Source organism: Strigops habroptila, chromosome 3 (assembly GCF_004027225.2).
Source record: "Strigops habroptila isolate Jane chromosome 3, bStrHab1.2.pri, whole genome shotgun sequence".
Taxonomy (NCBI): Eukaryota; Metazoa; Chordata; class Aves; order Psittaciformes; family Psittacidae; genus Strigops; species Strigops habroptila.
The window spans coordinates 776,403-794,588 of record NC_044279.2 but is presented as its reverse complement, the minus strand read 5'-3'; the positions used below and the strand labels follow the sequence as shown (position 1 = coordinate 794,588).

General features: G+C 60.6%; 3 protein-coding genes across 4 annotated transcripts; 2 read left to right on the top strand and 1 right to left on the bottom strand.

Moving 5' to 3' along the window:
• Positions 1 to 1,099: 1,099 nt before the first annotated feature.
• ARF5 (ADP ribosylation factor 5) lies at positions 1,100 to 4,558 on the bottom strand. The gene is made up of 6 exons (XM_030472077.1): positions 4,292 to 4,558; positions 4,106 to 4,186; positions 2,908 to 3,017; positions 2,476 to 2,547; positions 1,756 to 1,881; positions 1,100 to 1,646 (listed from the first exon to the last, which is right to left on the bottom strand). Exons 1-6 carry the CDS (start codon positions 4,356 to 4,358, stop codon positions 1,560 to 1,562), a joined length of 543 nt encoding a protein of 180 aa, XP_030327937.1. The 5' UTR covers positions 4,359 to 4,558; the 3' UTR covers positions 1,100 to 1,559.
• Positions 4,559 to 4,665: 107 nt separating this feature from the next.
• GCC1 (GRIP and coiled-coil domain containing 1) lies at positions 4,666 to 9,937 on the top strand. Of its 2 annotated transcripts, XM_030472075.1 has the most exons (3): positions 4,666 to 4,737; positions 5,739 to 6,797; positions 8,019 to 9,937. In XM_030472075.1, exons 2-3 carry the CDS (start codon positions 5,751 to 5,753, stop codon positions 9,315 to 9,317), a joined length of 2,346 nt encoding a protein of 781 aa, XP_030327935.1. In that variant the 5' UTR covers positions 4,666 to 4,737; positions 5,739 to 5,750; the 3' UTR covers positions 9,318 to 9,937. The 2 variants fall into 2 exon arrangements, with proteins under 2 accessions (XP_030327935.1, XP_030327936.1); XM_030472076.1 differs by lacking the exon at positions 4,666 to 4,737 and having other exon boundaries at positions 5,694 to 6,797.
• Positions 9,938 to 14,275: 4,338 nt separating this feature from the next.
• On the top strand, positions 14,276 to 18,093 carry LOC115601727. Its single transcript, XM_030472068.1, has 10 exons — positions 14,276 to 14,341; positions 14,426 to 14,566; positions 15,196 to 15,294; positions 15,476 to 15,531; positions 15,682 to 15,822; positions 15,966 to 16,008; positions 16,277 to 16,357; positions 16,438 to 16,591; positions 17,130 to 17,200; positions 17,371 to 18,093. Exons 1-10 carry the CDS (start codon positions 14,276 to 14,278, stop codon positions 17,524 to 17,526), a joined length of 1,008 nt encoding a protein of 335 aa, XP_030327928.1. The 3' UTR covers positions 17,527 to 18,093.
• The last annotated feature ends 93 nt before the right edge of the window (positions 18,094 to 18,186 follow it).

Here is an 18,186-nt window from a genome sequence, read left to right as displayed (position 1 = left end):
CTGCCCAACCTACAGCTGTGCCTGGGATTGCCCCGACCCAGGTGTAGGACCTTGCACTTGGCTTGGTTAAACTTCATAAGGTTGGCATTGGCCACCTCTCCAGCATGTCAAGGTCCCTCCGGATGGCATCCCTTCCCTCCAGCGTATCAACCGAACCACACAGCTTGGTGTCATTGGCAAACTTGCTGAAGGCGCATTAAGTTGCTCACAGTGAGGGGCTTTTGTTCCCTGTCTCTCTGAGAGCAGGACAAGGGGCTGCAGCCCCACAGTGCACCATGCTGCGGGTGCAGGGGGCTGCGTATGGTGGTCATGGAGCTGAGTCCCCCCAGCACTGCTCTGGGCTGTCCCCAGGGAGGTGGGGACCTTCTCGCTCTCTGCAACTGCCTGACAGGAGGATGGAGCCAGGAGGGGGCTGGTGTCTGCTCCCAAGGAACAAGGGATGGGACAAGAGGAAACGGCCTCAAGCTGCCCCAGGGCAGGTTTAGATGGAGCTGAGGAACAATTCCTTCCCCAAAGGGTGCTCAGGCATTGGAACAGGCTGCCCAGGGCAGGGCTGGAGTCACCGGCCCTGCAAGTGTTCACACCCCGTGTAGCCGAGGCCTCAGTGCCGTGGGTTAGTGGTGGCCTTGGCACTGCTGGGGGCGGTTGGACTGGATGAGCTGAAAGGTCTTTTCCAACCTCATTGATTCCATGATGCTACAAGCCTGGCAGCCAGAGGGTACCAGTTCCACCCCTGCACACTTGCACTGGTACTGAAAGGCACCGAGGATGCACAGTGAAGGATGGTATTAACCGTCCCCCCAGAGCCATGGTACCAGCATCACCTTGTCCCCTGCTGCAAGGTGGCTTTTGAGGCTTGGGGCTGCTGGGATCATGCTGAGGCGCTGGCACAGGGTGCCCAGAGAAGCTGTGGCTGCCCCATCCCTGGCAGTGTTCAAGGCCAGGTTGGACACAGGGGCTTGGAGCAACCTGCTCTAGTGGAAGGTGTCCCTGCCCGTGGCAGGGGTTGGAACTGGGGGGATTTAAGGTCCCTTCAACAGAAACCAGTCTGTCATTCTGTGATTCTATGCCCCAGAGGCAGGCAGAAACACGCTGGGCACAGGGTACAAAGTGGTGGTGTTTAATGATCGATATACAACAGCACGTCCCGCAGCCACAGCCCTCCCCAAGAGAAAGAGGACTCTCGAGTTATCAAAAGGAGGATCCTTCCTGCTGCCTCCATCCCCACTCAGGCCCCAGCCCCAGCTCCGGGCGAGGCGCGGGGACACTTGGGGACATGCCACCGCGGTAGGTCCGGGCAAGCTCTCGCAGACAGCACATGCAGGTGGGGAGGGTGGCCAGCACGCAGCGCTGCCGGGGCCAGGGCAGGGCACCACGGCGTGGAGCAGCCCCAAGAGTCCTTGAGCTTCACGTCCTACCCCATAAACACACAGAGACGAGGCCACTCTGGGGAGAACTGAAAAACAACCCCCCCAAATAATAAACCCCAAAGGAAACCAAAGGAAAGAGCAGTTGGAAGAGGTGTCCCAGCTCCTCTGGTCCCTGTGCCACCGGCCCCGCTAGCGCTTGGAGAGCTCGTGCGAGAGCCAGTCCAGCCCGTCGTAGAGCCCCGTGCCCTGGGTCGCACACGTGGCCTGAACGTACCACTGCAAAACAGAGGGAATGGAGAGCTTTGGGCTCTGCAGGTCACCCAGGAGCAGCTCCACGGGTCTGTCCCATAGGGATGGGGATGGGGATGGCACCCCCGGCACTCACGGTCCTGCTGCGCAGCGCCTGCAGCCCCAGCTTGTCGGTCAGCTCGCTCACGGCCATGGCGTTGGGCATGTCCTGCTTGTTGGCAAACACCAGCAAGACGGCGTCCCGCAGCTCGTCCTCCTGCAGCTGCGGGGGGAGCAGGGGCACCGAGCTGGGTGCTGGCTCTCGGTGAGACCTCAATGAGCCTCAGCACCCCGGCAAGTGACACCCAGCTTGGACAGAGCCAAAGAGCCAGGAGGGTTCTCCAGCTGCAGTGTCTTGGCTGCTTTCCTGCCCCCATCGTTGCCTGGAGGTCTTGGTGGCACCAAAATGCTCTTCCAGGAGCACCCATGGACTTCACAGAGGGGATGGTGGTATTGGGGTGTGGGGCTGCAAGGGGTGGTGGGCACAGTGACCACCATGGGGACAGCACAGGAGAGTGAGCAGGATGCTCTCCAAACAGCAAGCAGGCAGTGGGCATCTGCCTATCCCTGCTCCCTGCTCCCAGGCTGTGATACACTCTGCTCTGTCCCAGCTTCCCATCCCAAGGATGCTCTGCCCCCCTTAGGCAGCTACATCAAGGATCAAACAACTCCCTCTCTCCAGATGGGACACCCCAAGCTCTGTGTTGAGCCAGGTCTCATCTCGTACCCACCCCGGCATTGCTGCAGGGCTGGGTGAGCAGGAGTAGGGTGGGGAGCACCCAACCCCTGCCAGGTCGAATCCCCCCCCATCACTCACCATCTTCTGCAGCTCCTCAGCAGACTCCTGCACTCGCTCGCGGTCGTTGCTGTCCACCACGAAGATGAGACCCTGTGGGAGAAGCCAGGCTGGAGCAGGCAGCTTGTGTGGAGGAGATGGGGACACCCCAGGCGGGCTGAAAGCATCCGCTGACCAAGGGGGAGGACAGCTCTGCTGCCCCCAAACATCCCACACACCCTGGGGACAGCACTTCATTGGACCCTTCTGCCTCACTCCCCTCTGGTGGGGCAATGGGACAAACACCCATGTGCCACCCCAGTGCTCCCAGTGGGGTCACCACACCAGGGACTGGGATGCTCCACTCACCCTGCTGCCACTCACCCCCCAGGATCAGGTCCCAGGCATCCCGGACCAGCCCTGCCACAGCTGAGGAAGCTTATCCATGTCCGCCCCATCCCACGCTCCACGTACCTGTGTGTTCTGGAAGTAGTGCCTCCAGAGGGGCCGGATTTTGTCCTGGCCACCCACGTCCCAGACGGTGAAGCAAATGTTCTTGTACTCCACTGTCTCCACGTTGAACCCTGTAGGGGGACATGGGGAGAAGGTGGCCACTGTCTTCTGAGAGGAGCCTGGATCCATCCTCTTTACTCCCTCCATGAGAGATTTAAACACATGGATGAGATCCCTGAGGCATCTCCTCTCCAGGCTGAGCATCCCATCTCTCCCAGCCTCTCCTCATACGAGAGATGCTCCAGCCCCTTCACCATCACCATGGCCTTGCACTGGACTTATTCCAGCACGTCCCCATCCCTCCCGCACTGGGGAGCCCAGCACCAGACCCAGCACCCTGAGGTGTCTCCGCAGAGCTGAGCAGAGGGGCAGGAGCTCCTCTCCTGACCCACTCTCAGAGCTCTACCCAGCGCAGCACAGGCTCTGGTGGCCACAAGCCACAAGGGCACGTGCCTGGTGCTTGCTCAGGTTCCTTTCCACCAGGACTGCCAGAACATTCTCCCCAGAGCTGCTCCCCAGCCAGCACCAGGGCCTGGGGATGTTCCTCTCCAAGGGCAGGACTTGGTTGAACTCCACGAGGTTTCTCTGCCCATTTCTCCACCCTGCCCATGTCCCCCTGGACAGCAGCGTGACCCTCCAGTGTGTCACCACTCCTAGCCCAGGACTACCTACATCTTGCCATGGGTGCTATCCCCCCATCACCTAGGTTACTAATGAAGATGTAATGTGGCAGAAGCTCTTCCCTGTGAGGGTGCTGAGGCGCTGGCACAGACTTTTCCCAGAGAAGCTGTGGCTGCCCCATCCCTGGCAGTGTTCAAGGCCAGGTTGGACACAGGGGCTTGGAGCAACCTGCTCTAGTGGAAGGTGTCCCTGCCTGTGGCTGGGGGTTGGAGCTGGAGGAGCTTTAAGGTTCCTTCCAACCCAAACCATTCCATGATTCCATGTGCAGGGGCACTGGCCAGTGTGGCTCACTGCGGGTGACCACCCTTGCTGACCCGGCAGCTCAGCCCATTCCCAATCCACCTCCAGCTTGTGGCAGATGCAGCTGCTCGGTACCAGTGCTCGATGTGGGGCCCTGCCTGGTACCCGGTGCTCGATGGGAAGCTCTGCCCGGTACCCGATGCTCGACGGGGGCCCTGCGCGGTGCCGGGCTACTCACCGATGGTGGGGATGGTGGTGACGATCTCACCGAGCTTCAGTTTATAGAGGATCGTGGTCTTGCCGGCGGCGTCCAGCCCCACTGCAGCGAGGAGGCGGTGTCAGCGGCGCCGGTACCGGTACGTGCCCCATCCCCATCCCCATCCCCATCCCCCGCCCGGCCCTGCTCCGCCGCCCCCGCGCTCACCCATCAGAATCCGCATCTGCTTCTTGCCGAAGATGCGGGAGAAGATGGCGGAGACCGTGAGGCCCATGGCGGCGGCGGCGGCGGCGGCGGCGGGAGGGACGGGACGAACGGGACCGAACGGGACGCGACGGGACGGGGTGGCCGCGCTGCCACCCGCTGCCTCCGCGCTCCGCAGGCCCCGCCCCCGGCGCGTCAGGCCACGCCCCCAGCCCCGGCCCCGCCGCGGGTCCCTGAGCTGCCAGGCCACGCCCCCAATGGACAAACCGCGCCCCCCGCCCCTCTCCCCCGTGGCCCCGCCCCGCCACCAGGCCCCGCCCCCTACACTTGCCCCGCCCCTTTGCCCGCACCCCCTAACGCGGAGGCGCACGCGCGGTGCGTGCAGAGGCGTCCGGCGGAAGCGGCGCGGCGGCGTCCTGCGCGTGCGCGGCGGAGGGCGCCGGCCGGAGGTAAGCGCCGGGGTGACCGGCGGGTTGCTATGGAGACGCCCCGGCCCACCGGGCCCCCCCCCCCCCGGGCATCCCACCCCCGGGCCTCGCCGCCGCGGCCCCGCCCCCCGCGGCCCCTTCCCCGCAGCGGCCACCGCAACCGCGCCCCGCAGCTTGACCCCCCCCCGCACCCTGCCCGTGTCCCCCCCGCCTCTGAGCCCCTCCCGTGGGGCGCCGGCACAGGGTGCCCAGGGAAGCTGTGGCTGCCCCATCCCTGGCAGTGTTCAAGGCCAGGTTGGACACAGGGGCTTGGAGCAACCTGCTCTAGTGGAAGGTGTCCCTGCCCGGGGCAGGGGTTGGAGCCGGACGACCCCCCCATTCCCCATGGTCTTTGCCGTGGGGGCCCCCGAGAGCTGAGTGTCCCCCGTAGGAGCTGGCAGGGGCGGGGTTACCGTCAGGCAGGCAGCGGTGCTGCCACGGGCAGGGCAAGGGGCTGTTCCTCTGGAAGAATACAAGAGCTGTTCATAGAGGTACCCCTCCGCGCCCCGGCGGACCTGCCCTGCCAGGTGCTGCTGTATGGGGAGGTATTAAAGTGTTTGCCCTGACTGAGGAGCTTGAGGCACCTGAGGTGTAGCAGGAGCACGTTTCCCCTCAGAGCACGGGTGCTTTGCAGGGTTCAGTGCATGGTGAGGGATGTATTGCAGCGTTGTTTCCGGGGAGTGGCCAGGTTCATAGTCCTGCTTCACCACATGCTCCTGCTGATCATAGAACCCCAGGTTGATTTGTGTTGGAAGGGACCTTAAAGCTCACCCAGCTCCAGCCCCCTGCCCCGGGCAGGGACACCTTCCACTAGAGCAGGTTGCTCCAAGCCCCTGTGTCCAACCTGGCCTTGAACACTGCCAGGGATGGGGCAGCCACAGCTTCTCTGGGAAAAGTCTGTGCCAGCGCCCCAGGACCCTCACAGGGAAGAAGGACGTGTCTTTGCTGCTCATTCAGCCTTTGTGTTGTTTTTCTCTTTCCAGCTTAGATGAACCATGGAGAAGTTTGGCATGAACTTTGGAGGTGGCCCGAGTAAGAAAGATCTTCTAGAGACTATTGAGTCACAGAAGAAGCAGCTTCTTCAGTACCAGGTTCGGCTGAAGGATGTTGTCAGAGCCTACAAGAGCCTGCTCAAGGAGAAGGAGGCCTTGGAAGCCAGCTTGAAAGTGTTGTCTGTGTCTCATGAGGCAGATGTTGGCTTGAGTGGTGCTCAGCCTGTGTCCGTGGTCAGCTCCAGCTCTTCCTTTGCTGATTGTGCTGATGACAGGAGCTCTGTTCACAGTGAAGATAGCGTGGGGACAGCAACCAGTGCAGACACTGCTGCCAGCCTGGCCAGTACCAAGGGTGAAGCAGGGCCTGAGGATGATAAGCTCGTGGCTTCTGCTTCCTCTGTTAAATCAGAAGAGGCGAGTGGTTCAGAGAGCGGCATGAGCACGAGCAGTGGGGATGTACCATCTGCTGCCAGTGAGGCTGATAAAAGAGTTCTGCAGCTGAAGACCCAACTGGCCACCCTGACCAGTGCTCTGGCCACAGTCACGCAGGAGAAGTCCCGCATGGAAGCCTCCTACCAAGCGGACAAGAGGAAGATGAAGCAGGACCTGGATGATGCCGTTAAGAAAGCAGAGGATGAGGCTGAGAAGCTGGAGGCAGAGCTGAGGTGTGCCCAGGAGCAGCTAGCTGAGACCAAAGCCCGTCTGATCACGCAGCAGCACGACAGAGCGCAGGAGCAGAGCGACCACGCTGTTATGCTGCGGGAGCTGCAGAAGCTGCTGCAGAGCGAGAGGGCTTCACGCCAGGACGCTGAGCTGAAGCTGGAGGAGACCAGGGAGCTGCTGGCTGGGAGGGCCTGCATGGCTGAGCGTGCAGAGGGCTACGAGCTGCACATCAAGCAGCTGAGCCAGGAGGTGGAGGACCTGAAGAGAGAGCTGCAGGCTGTTCAGGAGGAGAACAAGAAGCCAGACCCACGGATACAGGATCTGCAGGAGGAGATGGCCAGCCTCAAGAACCACTTCCAAGTGCAGCTGTTGCAGGAGATGAAGAAGGTAATTCCTTGTCTGGGCCTTGGAGCTGCTCACTCTGTGGGATGGATCAGCAGTGACTGGGGCAGGTTTGAGGCTTGAGGAGAAGAAATCCCCCTCCCAGTCCCTCAGAGTCCAAGAGGTTTGAAGTAAGTGGTAATCCTGGAGGAAAATCAGAGCTGTTTGCGATACAGCATACAAGTCATTAATCAGGGGGTGGTGACCATTGGACTTAGGAGCAACCTTTGAGGTGATTACACAGTGACTGTCCTCCACGGTGTCATTTGGTTCTGAACCAGTTACCATCTGGTGTGACCGTGGCTGAGCTTGGGAGGAGAGACCTTCCCTCTGCCCCACCGTGGCAGTGAGTGTGCTCTCATCTCAGTGCAGTGCAAGGTACAATCAGAGGAGCTCATAAAAACTAACTTCCTTCAGAGAAACTCAGGGGGTTGTAGGGAAAGAAGGAAGGAGAACACTCCCCCTGCATCCACACAGGCAAGAGCCTAAGAGTTAGAAAGAGATGTGCTGGGAAAGAGGAACCTGTGTAACTCAGTGGGTTGTGGGTGATGTGCTCAGGGGTTGGCATTGGGGCTTTAGCACCAGTAACTGAATTTGTATCTGGAAACACTCTGGAACAGGATCTTCCTCATCTCTTTGCACTCTGGGACGAGTTTTCTTCTTCCTAATCCGAAGCATCAGCTGGTTTAATGCAGTTTGGGTGAAGGGGACCCTGACTCTGGCTGTGGTTTAGCTCATGATGGTGTTTGCCAAGTGCTGCCATTGTCAGAGCACTTCTTGGTGAGATCTCAGTAGCTGGACAAAGTGAACTCCGTGTGTTTGCTGTAGCTCAGAACCCCCTGAGTTACATTAGTAGCAGTGCAACACAGCACAGGATTTAAGTGCATTGCAGTGAGATGTGTGAGAGCTTCAGAGCACACACACATTTAAAGCAATCCTGTAGCCACTGTGAGGTGTTTGCTGCTTCCCACCCCCTGCACACCTACAGCAACGCGGGTGGTGCTGCTGATGGGAGCTCTGCAGAGCAGGGAACAAAGGCAAAGCTGCTCTGACTTCATTTTACCCCCAAATAAACATCCAGCTGGTGGCTTGTATGGGATTCTATGGGGAAGCACAGCCCCACGCTGGTTTGGAGCTCAGCAGAGCAGAATTAAGCCTCGGTGTGAACCAGAGACCTTTGGGCATTGAGCAAAACTAACCCTGCTGTGCGTGTGTCTCTGCTCTCAGGCTGCACAGGCAGAGGAGCAGCTCCGCCAGCACGCCCAGGTGGAGGAGAGGCGAGTGGCTGACCTGGAAGGCCAAGTCTCTGAGGTGTCAGAGCTGCTTGGCACCTATGAGAAGGCCAAGCAGAAGGACCAGGTGATCATCCAGAAGCTGAAGGACCGCATCGTACAGCTGGACCTGGAGAACAAAACCCTGGCCATCGCTGCCTCCAGCCGAGCCCCTGGTGATGCTCACGTGGAAGAGGCCAACCTGGATGTTAATGTTCTAAAGGATAAAATGGAGAAGCTGAAAAAGCTCTTGCAGGCAGCAGCTAAGAAGAGTGAAACCACTTTGGACATCGAGAAGCTGTGTGAGCTGGAGCTGCCAAAGGGCACCGAGGCTGGGGATGGCGAGAAGGCCACTGCTGTGTACTACCAGCAGGAGCTGAAGCAGCTCAAGGAAGAGTTTGAGAGGTACAAGATGAGGGCACAAGTGGTTCTCAAGAACAAGTCAACCAAAGACATCAACCTGGCTAAAGACCTGGAGGAAGCTCAGGAGCAGCTGGCTGACCTGAAAGAGAAATACGTTGTGCTCCAGCTGGCCTCTGATGAAATGGAGAAGCAGCACCAGCAGGACATGGAAGCCAAGAAGCAGGAGTTGTCCCAGCTGCAGCAGATCCACAGGCAGGAGTTAGAGAGATGCCAGCTGGACTACAGGGAACGGGCACTGAAGCTGGAGGAGGAGATGCACAAGCAGCGGGACCGAGCCCTGGCAGTGCTGGCGGAAAAGGACCAAGAGCTAGAGCAGCTGAGAGCTGTCACGCTGCCATATGGGCTTCAAGGGTCCAAAAACTACCTTGTGTCAGATGGTGCTTGCAGTGACTCCCCAGGTAATGATTCCTCAGAGATTCTCCCCCAGGCTCTTCACCTCTCCACCACCAGTGAGCCCACCTTCATCTTGTACGCGGAGCAGCTGGCTCGCAAGGAGGTGGACATCGTGGCCCTGAGGAAGCAGAAGCACAAGCTGGAAATGCAGGTTCACCACCTCCAGGAGAAGATCTTGGTTGAGGAGGAGAAGCACCGGGAAGAGGTGTCCGCGCTTCAAAGTGAGATCGAGAAGAACTTCAGAGACAAGAGCAGGGAAGGAGCCAACCTGGAGTACCTCAAGAACATCGTCTACCGGTTCCTGACGCTGCCGGACGCGCTGGGGCGGCAGCAGACTCTCACGGCCATCCTCACCATCCTGCATTTCAGCCCAGAGGAAAAACAGACCATCACAAAGCAGTCGGCTTCCAGCAGCTGGTGGCTGGCTGGCAAGAGATGAGGCTGCGGCTCTTCTTCCAGACTGCTTTTGCACCCCGTTTGTGGTGGTGAACTGAGACCACGCGTGGTGTAACATCCTTCTGACCATGCAGCGGGGCGGGGGGCTCTCAGCAAAGAACTGGGCTCCAGCTCGTGCTCTCAGCACTGATTTCCAGCTGAATTGTGGGATCACAGCGCTCTCTGGTGTGAGAATTTGCTCGGAGTTGGAACTTGAGGAAATAATAAATAACATTGAAGCTACTGATGCTTTTTTAACCACAATCTGAAAAGAATCACCCTGTCAGGAGGAGGGTGAGGAGCTCCATTAGAGCTTCAAACACCAGACAGGCTTGTGACTCAAAGGATTTAAAGGAGGGGGGAAGCACTTAGTGCTAAAATAACATAAGACAAAGAGCTGGAAGCCCACAAGAAGGATGAGTCTTGATACCAGCATCATCCAAATGCAGAATGTTGAGCAGTTTCTCATAAGGTTTTATTTTTAACCTAGAGCCAAATTTATACCAGTGGATCTGTAGCAGCTCCCTGTAGCAGTGGGGACCATTTCTGGCTTCTCTCTGCAGTCATCAGGGTGCTCAGGAAAGAGAAAATATCTCTGAAATACAGAAGTTTGAACCCTTGTGATTGCAGTGGTGCAAGTGGTGATTCCCCAGCAGGGTCCCACCAGAAGGAGCTGTGTAGCAGTTATTCCAGAGCAGGTACCTGAGCCTTCTGACCCAGTCCTCATGGGACCCAGAGGGTGCAGGAGGCAGAGGAAAGGCTGAACTGAACCCACTGAGCCTTCAGTGGTCGTTTCCTGGGCGTTTGGGAGGTTCAGTGAAGTTTTGGTGCTCAGCAGTGGTGTTTTTAGAGGCAAGGCATTGCTCCTGCTGAGATAGGAGCAGCAAGGAGCAGCGAGGGGCAGAAGGTAATGATGTGTGCCCTGAGCTTGCAGTAAACCCCATGAGGAGGAAGGTCTGCCCAGCTGCTGCATGGACCTGGAAGTTCTTGCCTCGCTTCTGCACAAATTGGTGAGCTTGGCAGGAAGGAAGCCGAAACATCTGGAAACGCCTCTGGCTTTGGGATTCCTGTGTTTTGGAGCTGTGCTGCAGATATGAATGCTAACGGGCTGTGTGAGAAAGGTGAGGGCAGCTGCAGCTATGAGTGTGCTGGGGGCTGGAGGAGCAGGCTGGGTCCTTGGGGTCTCCCCAGCTGGTCCCCTGGGTGCTGGGGCCACCAGAGGGGACCCACCAGTTGCCCAGACCCTCGGGACAGGGACCCTGAGGTGCAGCATCCCTCAGCACTGCCGGGACTTGCTCCCCTGGGGTGGGCCCTGCCTCTGGGACACGGCTCCAGGGAAGGTCCGTGTGTGCAGGGGGCAGCGCTGGAGCTCAGAGCGGCTCCGCGGGTGGGAGAGGTTCTGTGCCCGCAGCAGGGCAGGTTTCTCTGTCCACAGTGGCCTGTGCTGCAGCGAACTGCCCTGAGGCGTGGGGCAGGGCGCCAGTGCTTTGTGTGCGCGGGAGAGCAAGGCCAGGAGCGGCAGAACCAGCCCCACAGCGATTGTGTGTCGGTGCTGCCTTGGCACGAAGCTCTCCCCCATGGGCAGGAGCATCTCGGCCGGGCCAGAGGAGCTGTGCTGGTTGCACTGCCCGGAGCAGCGCCCATCAGGAGGTGTTTGTGCTGGTATTTAAATGGTCTCTTCCACCCAGGGAGGATGTTTTGCTTCCCAAGATGTTGGGTGCTCGCCTGCAGCCCTGGGAAGCAGCTGCTCCAGCTGTGCTTCCAGAGCTTTCCCATCTGGGTAGGCAAAACCTCCGTGGAGTTGTGTTCCATGCACCTGCTTTGGTTTGTAATTAAAGGTTGGCTACTAAAGCACAATTCCCAGGCTCAGGGTACTGGGAATGCCTTTAGGAACACCAGCATTGAGTCTTGTGTTAACAATCCCCAGGCCTCTCCCAAGTCCTGGAGCTGAGTTAACAACCAGGTTGGTTTAGCAGCTCCTGGTTCTGCCTGGGAGGCTGGAGCAGCTGAGCAGGATGAGTCCTCTCCCGTCTCAGTGCTGTTCCAGCAGTCTTTGTCCTGTCTGGTCCCTGGAGTCTGCTCCACTAGAGCAGGTTGCTCCAAGCCCCTGTGTCCAACCTGGCCTTGAACACTGCCAGGGATGGGGCAGCCACAGCTTCTCTGGGCACCCTGTGCCAGCGCCTCAGCACCCTCACAGGGAAGAGCTTCTGCCTCAGAGCTCATCTCAGTCTCCCCTCTGGCAGGTTAAAGCCATTCCCCTTGGCCTGTCCCTCCAGGCCCTTGTCCAAAGCCCTTCTCCAGGTTTCCTGGAGCCCCTTTAGGCTCTGGAGCTGCTCTAAGGTCTCCCCAGAGCGCAGCAGAGGGGCAGGATCCCCTCCCTGAGCTGCTGCTCACGCTCTGGGGGTGCAGCCCAGCACACATGTGCTGCTGGGTGTAAGAAAAGCCCTTCCCTCTCCCTCTGAAGGGGTTTGATGAGCTGCCTGTGCGCGTGTGGGCTTCCTGCTGCGAGCAACCAGTGGGGCTGCATCAGGGCTGCATCCTGCAGAGCCCTCCCGTTGCCCCATCCCTTCTGCCCAGCCTGGTGTTGCAGAGCATCCCTCCTGTGGCACGCTGGCATCGTGGCGCTGCCATGGCCCGTGGTCCCAGCACTGGCTCGGGCTCACCTTGCACAGGCTTCCTCTGCCCCGCGGGCCCTTCCCCGTGCCTCAGTTTCCCCCCGCAGCAGCAGCAGCAGCGGGGTGCCGGTCCCTGCACACGCTGGTTTGCAGCAGGGGGTGCAGAAGGGCCACGCTCGGTGCCTGCACCCTGAGCCCAGCAGGGGCTGAGCCCTCCCTGCTCTCGGGGCTTCCCGCAGCAGCTCCGGCTGCCCCGGCTGGGCAGGTTCCTCCGGCAGAGCCGGAGCCCTGTAGGCGGGGAGCGGAGCCAGCCCAGGCGGCAGCGGCGGCAGGAGCTGCGCTGGGCACTGCTGCCTCTCCCCAGCCTGTGTCCGGTGGCACAGAGAGGGTCTTGGTGTCCAGCTGCCTGCCCATGGCCAACGAAGAGGAGCAGCCGTCGGCTCTTTCGGATAATCAGGTAAATGCCTGAGGGAAACCCTGTGCAGGGAGCTGGGAAAGCTGCTGCCCGGTGCTGCGGGCACCATTCAGGAGTCCCCCGGGTGCCCTGGCCAAAGGGGCTTTGCTCACACCGGGGACGGGGGTCAGCACCGTGGGGTGCTGCAGAAGGTGCCCGTGGCTGCGGGCAAAGGGATCCAAGCTGCTTGGTCCAGGGCTTTGCAGGTTTGTGCTCGCTCAGGCTTCAGCGCTACCCCTGGGTCGGGGCAATCCCCAGCACAGACACAGGCTGAGGGAGACTTGATGGAGCAGCCTGAGGAGAAGGACTTGGGGTGTTGGGTGAGGAGAAGCTCCCCATGACCCGGCTTCAGTGTGTGCTTGAGCCCAGAACCCCACCGTGTGCTGGGCTGCACCCCCAGAGCGTGAGCAGCAGCTCAGGGAGGGGATCCTGCCCCTCTGCTGCGCTCTGGGGAGCCCCCCCCTGCAGTCCTGATCCAGCTCTGGGGCAACAGCACAAGAGGGACGTGGAGCTGCTGGAGCGAGGCCAGAGGAGGCCCCGGAGCTGCTGCGAGGGCTGGAGCAGCTCTGCTCTGGAGCCAGGCTGAGAGAGCTGGGCTGGGGCAGCCTGGAGAAGAGAAGGCTCCTGAAGGGGACACCTTAGAGCAGCTCCAGTGCCTATAGGGGCTGCAGGAAACCTGGAGAGGGGCTTTGGACAAGGGCCTGTAGGGACAGGCCAAGGGGAATGGCTTTAACCTGCCAGAGGGGAGATTGAGCTGAGCTCTGAGGCAGAAGCTCTTCCCTGTGAGGGTGCTGAGGCGCTGGCACAGACTTTTCCCAGAGAAGCTGTGGCTGCCCCATCCCTGGCAGTGTTCAAGGCCAGGTTGGACACAGGGGCTTGGAGCAACCTGCTCTAGTGGAAGGTGTCCCTGCCCGGGGCAGGGGTTGGAGCTGGGTGAGCTTTAAGGTCCCTTCCAACACAAACCATTCCATGGTTCTATCCCGGGCGCTGCTCCGCTGTCTGTGTCTGACTCACAGGCTCTGGGAGCTGCGGCTCCTCCAGTCCCACCGGTTCCTCCCCAGCAGCCCCACGCTGTCGCCAGCACAGCCTGGAGCGGGACGCAGCTTCCAGGCTCTCCCCAGCCGCAGGTGAGGGAAACCCGGGCGCTGCAGTGCGGGAGCTCAAGAGGAAGCAGCAGGAAAACCCTGATGCCGCCACCGCTGAGGGGCACGTCCCTGCAGCAGCACCATGGGCTGGGCGAGGAAGCGGCTGATGGACCCACCACCAGCAGAGGGCTCCAGTCCCCGGGGTGTCACCTTTGCCTCGGCTCTGCCCGCTCCGTGGTGGCGCGGAAGCACCGGCCGCTCGGTGCTGCTGCATCCAGGGTGCCCGAGGGACCAAGTCCCGTGCCTGGGGCTCCGTGTCCTCCTGCGCCGCGGGGCTCCCGCTGTGTCCCTGCCACAGGACACCCGAGCTCGTGCCTGTCTCCATCTCTCCTTCAGGTCTTTGTGCTGACGTGCATCTACCTGCCGGCCTCGCTGCTGAGGTGGGTGCTGCTGCCTCCCCCTCTTCCTTCTCCCTCTTCTCTCTTCCCTTTCCCTTTTCCCTCTTCCCTTTCCCTCTCCCTCTTCCATCTTCCCTCTCCCTCTTCCTCTCCGTCCTGTCCCTTTCCCACCGGGAAGCCACTGTGCTGGGGTACCATCAGCTCTGCCCTGATGTGACGCTCACCATCAGCCCCATCTCTTCCAGCCTCCTGGGCAGTGGATCCATCCTCGCTGTCACCTCCCGGTGGAGGCGATGCTGCCACATCCAGGCGAGTCCCACTGGCTCCCAGGGATGGGGTTTGGCATCAGCCGAGCCCCAGGGACATCACCGCTGGGTTATTTCACTGTGGGACAGGGAGGGGAGCAGGGGATGCAGGATGATGCCCAGCAGCCAGGTCTCTGCATAGAGCCAGTGCCAGCTCCCGGCCAGCCTGGGGTGGGATGTGGCTGTGGCAGCTCTGCAGAGCTGGGGTGATGCTTCCAGCCAGGACTAACACTGTCCCTTGTCCCCTGTCTCCAGCTTCGTCCCCTTTGCCTCCTCGCCCTGGCAGATCTCCTGGCGGCCGCCTCGGTGCTGGGCACAGCCACCATCCAGGCGCTCCCAGCGCCGCTCTTCATCCCAGCCTATGCTGCCTGCCCCTATGGATGGATGCTGGCCACGGTAAGGGGTCACCTCACACCATGGGGATGGGAACCCCCTCTTATACCACCGGGAACAGGTCCGTCTGTGGACTGGAGTGTCCCCCGGGAAGTCCAAGGCTGGGGATTTCTTCTAATGAGAAATGGCTCCTGTTCTCTCTGTCACTTCCGAGTGGAAATATGCCCAGTGCCTCTCCCCAGCCCCAGTGAGGTGAGGTGCTGGATCCCCCTACTTGTCCCCTGCCCAGCTGCATAGTGCACGGGGTGACCATCACCATGGTTTCAGGCCTGCAGACAGGGGCAGAGCCTTGTTCATGCCACCTAGAGCCCAGCATGGACCCAGGAGGTCAGTGCTGCCTGTCCTGATAAAGCCACCAGCCAGAGAGGCCACCGGTCCCCGTCCCTGGGCTGGGCACAGGGACAGCACGAGGCTGTTTTCGCTCTTGGGGCTGCGGGTCTCAGAGAGCTGCTCCCGTGTTGCTGCTCCTGGCACAGAGACAGCAGGATGTCAGGGTGCAGAGCACGGGGAGGGAAGGGGAAGATGCCTTTGGAGCGCTGGGCACAGCAGGAGCCTGCTCCGCCTCTTTTCTCCCTGTCCTCTCCTCTCCTGTCTTCCCCTCTCCCATCTTCCCTCTTCCTCTCCTGTCCCAGACCTTCTACGCAGTCTCATTCCTGATGGTGGTTGTCTACGCGTTCGAGTCCTACCGCACTGTGCACGGCTGGAGAGCCCGGCACGTGGCAGCTCTGCAGGTCAGTGTCCCCCAGCCCTGGCGGCACCCTTCCCATGCACGGCCCACGCAGCCCTGTGAGCAGCGTGGGGGATCCAGGACACCCCCTTTCCCTGGGGAACGTGGAAGGGAAGTGGCTTCCCAGCGGAGCGGGGCTGGAGCTGCTGCAGGACCCACAGCTCCCGGTGGTCTCCTCGCTGCAGGAGGGAAGCGGGTGCCTGGAGCACGTGTGGCAGGAGCTGCCCTACGTCCTGGCCTGGTACGTGCCCTGGGGCCTTCTGCACCCCCAGCAGGGCTGCGGCACAGCGCCGGCCCTCCCGGCTCGGGATGGGATGGGATAGGATGGGATGGGATGGGTTGGGATGGGACAGGATGGACGTGCTGACCACACCTTGGGTTCTCCCGCAAGGCTGGTGCCAGTGCTGACGCTCCTGGGGCAGCTCATTGCCCGCGGTACGTCCCTCACTGACATCGCACCGAGACACCTCGAGCCCATCATGCCATGGAGGGGCAACAGCTCCCAGGAGACCTACAGCCTCTACTGCTCCAGGTACGCTGCTGGGTGACCCCGAGGGGTGAGCTGGGGTGGGTTTGGGTGTGCTGCAGCCCCTGCAAGGCACATAAGGGACACCTCTGGGTAGTGAAGGCTTTGGGATGGGGCTGGGGGACCACCAGCATCCTCTGTCCTTTCAGCTGCCTGCTCCTCATCCACCATGCCCAGGATATCTGCTATGAGGTGAGTGCTGCTGCGTGCCCATTGCTCCCACCATTCCCATTCCCCATCCTGATGCCCAACGCTGCCAAGGGTGGGTGGGTTTGGGACACCGGGGAGGCAGCAGGTCCATTGGGATGCTGCTGGAGGGACGTGGCATGGATGTCCCTGCTTGAGCAGAGGGGCAGCTCTTACCTCCAGCAGTGCCCTGGTGCTGGTGGCACAGCTCAGCCCTGCCCCTGTGGAAGGAGCTGCTGGTCCATGGCCCCGCTGATTCCTCATTGCCTCCCAGTATGTCGGCAGGAAGGACGTGGGCCTGGAGGGGAAAATCATCTTCTTCTTGTACCTGCTGCTGGTGCTCAGCTGCTGCACGGTGAGCGGGGGTGCAGTGGGGTGAAGTGGGGTGCAGAGGGGTGCAGCACATCCCGGCTGACCCTGCTCCCCTCTATCCAGCTCCTGTACCACCGGGTGCAGCGCCGGTGCCGGAGGGACGTCGCAGCGCCGCTGCTGGCGCTGGAGAGGGACGGCTTTGCGGGCAGGAGCATCCGCAGCGTCAGCAGAGTCTCCCACTACTTCCAGCTGGTTTTCCTGCTCTGCTGGGCTCCAGGTGAGTCCTAATAGGGATCAGCACAGCTCCCACAGGCCAGAGCCACCCAGCTCCTGCTCCAGCCCCTGTATTCCTGCGCCGAGACAGCTCCCAGGGCCAAGAGGTTTAGATGGAATAAGTGCAAAGCCCCCGGGTGTCTGTAGGACCTTCTGGCTGCACAGACACAGAGTGAGAGCTCAGCCAGCCCCAACCACCACCGGGCCTGACCTACAGCTTCTTTATCCCACCCTGTTCTGGCAGCGACAGCTTTTCCAGCACATTTCCTGAGCTAGAAGGTGGAATCTGCTGGACCTGATTTTAGGGATATCTCATCCCTTTGGGGGCCCATTTATGCTTTCAGCCTTACAGAAACCTGTGGCAGAGAGTTCCCCACGTCCCTGGGCAGTGTGTTGGGAAGGACCTTGTTGTACACATCCATGCTTGTCCTATGTAGAGCCCATGGGAAATGGGCTGTGACAGGGGAAAGGCATTTGCCACTTGGAGAGGGAAACTCTGGGTGAAGCAGACCAAGGAACGTCCTTTTGTCTTCCATCCACAGCCTTCCTCCTCACCCTCCTCTCCTTCACCAGCATCAAACCTGCCTCAGTCTTTGCTCTCTACATTGCTACAGTAAGTAAACCCCCATTTCCTGGCCTCCAGCGCTGGGACCTCTGTCCCCATCAGACATGTGAGTGGTGGGAAGCCACTGCCTGTGTCCTGGTGTCCACTCCCATGGGCTGATCCCATGGGAGCTCCAGCATGGAGGTGATGGGTTTGCAGCGCTGGCTCCTCTCTTGCAGGCCCTGACCACGTCCCTGCAGGGCTTCCTGCACAGCCTGGTCTATGGGTGGCTGAGGCAGAACTTCCGTCAGGAGGTGGTGGGCAAGAGCCTCTCCCTGCAGCACCCCCGGGGGCTCAGGGCGTTCTATGATGAGTCCCTGGGGGCTGTTCCCTAAAGCTCCACCTCATCCCGGTGCCTCCGCGCTGCCCGAAGCCTCGGCAGCATCTCCACATCCACGCTGTGGCCGGGCAGGAGCTCCCTGGCCTTGCCCCTTGGTGCTGGGTGAGAAGCTGGTAGCACTGGGGTTGTGGGGGCTGCAGGGGCTCTGTCCCAATGGGAATCCCACCTTCCCAATGGGAAGCCCCTCATTGCTGGAAGCAGCCCCATGTCCCATCACCTGCACTGTGCAGACAGAACCATGAGCAGTTGCTGCACAGGAGATGATGGACCACGGGAGATGGGACAGGAGCTCTCAGGATGAAGGATGCTCCTGTCCTGCACCATGAACAACGTGGCTGTTGGCAGCAGGAGGGCTCTGCGGGCTCATGAGCAACCCAGTGCTGTGGAAGGAGGCACACAGACAATAGGTGATCCCTAGACCTTCCATCAGCTGAGCATCAGCTGTGACTATCCCAGGGAGGCTGGTGGGTCTTCCTGTTTCATTTGCTTTGGCTTTCTGCCAGAGAGGAATCCAAATTCCTCCACAGGGCTCGGGAGAAGGTGCTCACAAATAAAGGTGTCATGGTTGAGGTGCTCCTGGGCTTTGCTGTTAGATAAGGAACAGGAACAGGCAGTGAGACAAGCGGCTCAGGCTCCTTCCTGCCTTGGAGGCAGG

Excerpts from the sequence above, each read along its gene's own strand:
- ARF5 (XM_030472077.1), bottom strand. The coding sequence starts at position 4,358 with ATGGGCCTCACGGTCTCCGCCATCTTCTCCCGCATCTTCGGCAAGAAG. Across the intron at positions 2,548-2,907 it reads ACTACTTCCAGAACACACAG|GGTCTCATCTTCGTGGTGGA; the intron begins GTACGTGGAGCG and ends CTTCTCCCACAG. Across the intron at positions 1,882-2,475 it reads CTGAGGAGCTGCAGAAGATG|CTGCAGGAGGACGAGCTGCG; the intron begins GTGAGTGATGGG and ends CTCCCCCCGCAG.
- GCC1 (XM_030472075.1), top strand. The coding sequence starts at position 5,751 with ATGGAGAAGTTTGGCATGAACTTTGGAGGTGGCCCGAGTAAGAAAGAT. Across the intron at positions 6,798-8,018 it reads TGTTGCAGGAGATGAAGAAG|GCTGCACAGGCAGAGGAGCA; the intron begins GTAATTCCTTGT and ends CTCTGCTCTCAG.
- LOC115601727 (XM_030472068.1), top strand. The coding sequence starts at position 14,276 with ATGCAGGATGATGCCCAGCAGCCAGGTCTCTGCATAGAGCCAGTGCCA. Across the intron at positions 15,823-15,965 it reads TACAGCCTCTACTGCTCCAG|CTGCCTGCTCCTCATCCACC; the intron begins GTACGCTGCTGG and ends CTGTCCTTTCAG. Across the intron at positions 16,592-17,129 it reads CCTGCTCTGCTGGGCTCCAG|CCTTCCTCCTCACCCTCCTC; the intron begins GTGAGTCCTAAT and ends TTCCATCCACAG.